Source organism: Triticum urartu, chromosome 4A (assembly GCF_056163025.1).
Source record: "Triticum urartu cultivar PI428250 chromosome 4A, HENAU_Tu73, whole genome shotgun sequence".
NCBI lineage: Eukaryota > Viridiplantae > Streptophyta > Magnoliopsida > Poales > Poaceae > Triticum > Triticum urartu.
Window position 1 is genome coordinate 599,794,677 of NC_141876.1, and position 5,664 is coordinate 599,800,340.

General features: G+C 46.7%; 1 protein-coding gene across 1 annotated transcript; it reads right to left on the minus strand.

Annotated features, from left to right (window-relative positions):
• Positions 1 to 4,582: 4,582 nt before the first annotated feature.
• LOC147977124 (uncharacterized) lies at positions 4,583 to 5,121 on the minus strand. The gene is made up of 2 exons (XM_087519896.1): positions 4,927 to 5,121; positions 4,583 to 4,843 (listed from the first exon to the last, which is right to left on the minus strand). The coding sequence occupies exons 1-2, from the start codon at positions 5,119 to 5,121 to the stop codon at positions 4,583 to 4,585; spliced, it is 456 nt and encodes a 151-aa protein (XP_087376022.1).
• Between the last annotated feature and the right edge of the window lie 543 nt (positions 5,122 to 5,664).

The window sequence follows — 5,664 nt, forward strand, 5'->3', positions numbered from 1 at the left end:
TGTGTGAATACATAGACAAACTAAACGTCACTAGTATGCCTCTACTTAACTAGCTCGTTAATCAAAGATGGTTATGTTTCCTAACCATAGACATGTGTTGTCATTTGATTAACGGGATCACATCATTAGGAGAATGATGTGATTGACATGACCCATTCCATTAGCTTAGCACCCAATCGTTTAGTATGTTGCTATTGCTTTCTTCATGACTTATACAAGTTCCTATGACTATGAGATTATGCAACTCCCGTTTGCCAGAGGAACACTTTGTGTGCTACCAAACGTCACAACGTAACTGAGTGATTATAAAGGTGCTCTACAGGTGTCTCCAAAGGTACATGTTGGGTTGGCGTATTTCGAGATTAGGATTTGTCACTCCGATTGTCGGAGAGGTATCTCTGGGCCCTCTCGGTAATGCACATCACATAAGCCTTGCAAGCATTTCAACTAATGAGTTAGTTGCGAGATGATGTATTACGGAACGAGTAAAGAGACTTGCCGGTAACGAGATTGAACTAGGTATTGAGATACCGACGATCGAATGTCGGGCAAGTAACATACCGATGACAAAGGGAACAACGTATTCTGTTATGCGGTCTGACCGATAAAGGTCTTCGTAGAATATGTAGGAGCCAATATGAGCATCCAGGTTCCGCTATTGGTTATTGACCGGAGACGTGTCTCGGTCATGTCTACATTATTCTTGAACCCGTAGGGTCCGCACGCTTAACGTTACGATGACAGTTTCATTATGAGTTTATATGTTTTGATGTACCGAAGGTTGTTCGGAGTCCCGGATATGATCACGGACATGACGAGGAGTCTCGAAATGGTTGAGACATAAAGATCGATATATTGGATGGCTATATTCGGACACCGGAAGTGTTCCGGGTGATTTCGGAGAAATCCGGAGTGCCAGAAGGGTTACCGGAACCCCCCGGGGAAGTATTGGGCCTTAGTGGGCCTGAGGGGAGAGAGAGGGCAGCAGCCCAGGAGGTGGCGCGCCCCCTCCCATGAGGAGTCCGAATTGGACTAGGGGAGGGGGGGCAGCCCCTCTTTCCATCTCCCTCTCTTTCCTTCTCCCTTCTCTCTTCCTAGTTGGACTAGGAAAGGGGAGTCCTACTCCTACTAGGAGGAGGACTCCCCCCTCCTTGGCGCGCCCCAAGGGCCGGCCGGCCTCCCCCCTTGCTCCTTTATATACGGGGCAGGGGGCACCTCTAGACACACAAGTTGATCCTCGTGATCGTTCTCTTAGCCATGTGTGGTGCCCCCCTCCACCATAATCCTCGATAATATTGTAGCGGTGCTTAGGCGAAGCCCTGCGACGGTAGAACATCAAGATCGTCACCACGCCGTCGTGCTGACGAAACTCTTCCCCGACACTTTGCTAGATCGGAGTCCGGGGATCGTCATCGAGCTAAATGTGTGCTAGAACTCAGAGGTGCCGTAGTTTCGGTGCTTGATCGGTCGGGCCGTGAAGACGTACGACTACATCAACCGCGTTGTCATAACGCTTCCGCTGTCGGTCTACGAGGGTACGTAGACAACACTGTTCCCTCTTGTTGCTATGCATCACCATGATCTTGTGTGTGCGTAGGAAATTTTTTGAATTTACTACGTTCCCCAACAAGCACTCCACATGCGATGACGGTGGTCCACCCGTGGTTCTCCATACACAAAGGTAGTTCTCCATGTCTTATCATTGGCTCCATCCACAATTCTCACATCTATATAACGTGCGCAAGAGTCTAGCACCGTTACTTGCAGATTTTCATCCCAATACAACGCTAGCCCCCCACTGAGGCCATCACTCGAAACACCAACAAAACCTTTCATTTGCAGTCTCCACTTCAGTTTCTCCATCTTACTTGAGGCTTGACAAGTTTCTGACAAAAAAATCAGCCCCGGGGAATTGGCTTTTGAGAGGGCCAAAACCTCACGAACTGTCCGGCGGTCCCCCCCCCCGGCAGTTCCAAACTAGGGTACTCATTGGACCCGGCGGTTCTCCTCGAAGGAGGCCGCCGATTTCTCTTCAGACACTTCCGGTGAGGTAACCTTTGCTCTCTTGCTGTTTGAACTGTTAGTTGGAGAAGACTGCTCTCCTCCATCTTCCCCCAGGCCCTGAGTCAGCGCCAGTGTACCCAGGTTGGTCTTGTTTTGTTCCTCCCCAACTTCCAGCTCCATGGCCAACCTTTTCCGAGCCGCTGGATCCACCTGCATGCTACTGGCTGCAAGCTTCGAAGGACTGGACGCCGTGTCAGCTAAATCTGGGTCCATAGTCTTGGCCACTTCCTTTTCCTTCATTGACGAACGCTGAAACTGCTTCTGATCAGAGCTATGACCAAACTCATCCCGCCTGACTTTGTTCGGCCCATCGGCATAAAGCCAGGGACAAAACTTCTTCTTTTTCTCCTCATGAACCCCGGAGCCACACTCCTTAAAATCATGCCCAATTAGACCACAGACACTGCAGAAACGAGCTAATTTTTCACAGCGAACTAAGAACACTTGCCTCTCCATTCCTCTGACAATGCTAACATACTTTGTGAGGGGTTTTTGGATATCATGTCGAACCCTAACCCTCACATAATCGCCCCGTGTGTTCCCGTTCAGCCTCATCTCCAGGATATCACCGGAGTTCCTTAACAAAGATTCCACTATATTCTTCTTACAAAAACCCTCAGGTAGCTTATGAATTTGGAGCCAAATCGGCATAAACCGCACCGGCACCTCCTCCACTTTCGTGAACCCATCATACGGTGCCATAAGCACCACCATATTCCTGAAGAGCCATGGCCCTTGATCCACCATGCGTTCCCAATCGCCAAGGCACTCTGCATGCACTACGAAGACGTTTGGTCCGACGGGTCTGAACCTCACAGGCTTCGCCGTGTTCCAAGCAGCACGCATATCCTTATAGAAAGACGTCGGGCTAAAGGTTTTTGTCGTATGAACCCTAGCTAGGGCTAGCCAGTGTACCCCTTCATTAACCGCCAGATCATCCTCTTCAATCACCAAATCATCAAAATCTGCATCTTCCAGGTGGTGTTGTTCCATGAAATCACCAAGATCTGAAGCCTTGGCGGCGCCGCCGCCACTACTGGTTCCGGACAGAGCAGCAGCCGCCGGATCCATCATCCCTTGGAAAGACGTCACGCCCGACCCACCAAGATGAGAGGCGTAGGACGAGAGCAAGCGAACCCTACGGGGGAGGTTCGTCGAGCGGTAGGCAGACTCTCAGGCGATGGGATCGCCAGCAAGGAAGCAAACCCTAGCCTTGGCGTAGGGGAAAGAAACTCTTTTTTCCTGACTCACAACGATGGCGAATTTTCTTCACGAGGAAAATGCTTATCGTTCTGTGGTTCGATCACCCATCAGTGACCTCGAGAGACGGAAAGAGATGTCTTCAAGAACGGGATGTAGACCATCCGGTCCCAAGCTCAAATTCTCTTGGATGAACAGTAAAATCAAGAAAAATAGTAAAACAAATAAAAATAGAAAAAAAATGTGGCAAAATTTCACAACTGGTTTGTGTGCTTGCAAAAATTTATCACGAAATTATATTCGTGGAAATCGTGAAAAAAATCGATGCTACATGTTTGTCAAAAAAATCGATAATATGTTCGTGAACCCATCATACGTATGTTGTTTCATGATGAAAATTCCCAAACACTCAAAAAATTTGTTCGGAGTTTGGCTTGTACTGTTCATCCCAAACTGAAATCAGCTCGGGGAGCAGAGGAGCACTTTCTGGTTACGTAATGATTGGAATGATGCCCCCATCAACTTTGCCAGCTGCGGCCAAATTTCGTGTTTTGACCCTCTTGTGAAACAAAATCGAGATCTGACCCCAGTCTGAAAAGATTTCGAGATCTGACCCTTTTGCTACCGCCAGACCCTCAGGCGGTAGGGTTGCACAACCTACCGTCGCAAGTTTCGGCGGTAGGTGTGCCTGACGGCCGTCAATCCGTTAACGGCTACTTACGTACCTACCGCCAACGTCCATGGCGGTAGCCCACACAAACCTACCGCCGAGTTCCCTGGCGGTAGGTTTATCATAAACTTAACTACTTTGATTTTGTCTTCAATTTTTTTCCATAAGACATAACATAAGAAACATAACATAAGAAACAATAAGCACAATTTTGTAGACATAACATAGCATTGTTGAGGAAATCGTTAACTGGTAGCTGCTCGGTTGGCTGGCGAGTAGGGGATTAATAGGATAATCGGCAAGTTAATCGGCCATTTAATCAATTAATTGGACAATTTATCAGTTTATCAGCTACTCAGTGACCCTACGAGTAGGGATTAATCGGCAAGTTAACTGGTTAATCGGACGAATTCTTGAACAGGGTAACATAGTTTGATCACATCCAAAAAGTTTTGCCATTATGGACTAAGAAACAAGTACCAAATAACATAGTTTGATCACATAACATAGTTTAACCAAATAACATAACATAGTACGGAGGTAACATAAGAAGTTTAACAAGTTCAACGGTCATCGACCACATAAAAGGTTTCATCCATAGGTAGCAATCAAACATGACGATCATCAGCAACCACACGCATATATAGTTTAGATGATATCGATGACGATCATCATCTTCAAGCCTTGACGGTTGGTCTTCCTGATAGTAATAAGGATGGCCTGTCCAACATGAAGATTCTTGTCAACGAGGAAGCTCTTCCACCCATCTGTGCTTAAATTTGTGCGGCCGTCCGTGTCCACGCCGTACGCACAAGTAGTGACGGGGCCCCTTGTGGTAAGGCGTATTCCGGCATAGCCTTCTTCATCAGCCTCGATGCCACAACACTCAGATAGGCTCTTTGGCAATTTCTAAATAAGAAAAACATATCAAATAATAATTATGGATTATCTAAACTATTAACAATTCCTTGGATTCTACACTAATAACATACCATCTCATGTCGATCGATCATGGTAGTTGTCAGACAGGTCACGAATGGCGCCCCGATCAACTCAGCACGTGGCAAAAAGTTGTCCCATAGGTTGCACACCTCCTGTTCGCTCAGCCTCACTCTTTGAGCACAGATGGCTTCCTCAAGTGGGTCTTCATCTTCATAGTCCTCATCAAGTGGTGGTGGTGGCGCCATGTTCCTTATATAAGCATTGATTGGATAAAGTTAATTAAACATGAATATTTGTTCCAATGCAAGCAAAACAAATATCTACAATATTCACACAATAAATCATCACATATGGCTATAAGAAAGACTAAACCTAGGGTTCATCTAGGTTCTAGGGTTCATCTAGGTTCTAGGATTCATCTAGGTTCTAGGGTTCATCTAGGTTCTAGGTTTCATCATATCAACTAGATAGGGTTCCTCGTATTGCTATAAGAAAGACTAAATGTAGGGTTCATCAACTAGGTTCATCACATTGCAATCATCTAGGTTTAGGGTTCATCATATCAACTAGATAGGGTTCCTCATATAGCTATAAGAAAGTGGATTGATTGACTCAAAGTAATTGGGGGATTGGAGGAGCTTACCTTCCTCTTTCCGTAGCCATCTCGATACGCAAAATCTGTGAATCAACGAAGAAGATCGGAGTGGGGAAGTGGAGGAGATGAGAAAATGGGCGAGAGGAAGAAGAAGGCGGCTGGGTGGGTGGGGATTAGGGGTTGTGGTGGGGTG

Coding starts and splice junctions, on each gene's coding strand:
- LOC147977124 (XM_087519896.1), bottom strand. CDS start 5,121: ATGGCGCCACCACCACCACTTGATGAGGACTATGAAGATGAAGACCCA. Junction 4,844..4,926: donor TGATCGATCGACATGAGATG/GTATGTTATTAG, acceptor TTTCTTATTTAG/AAATTGCCAAAGAGCCTATC.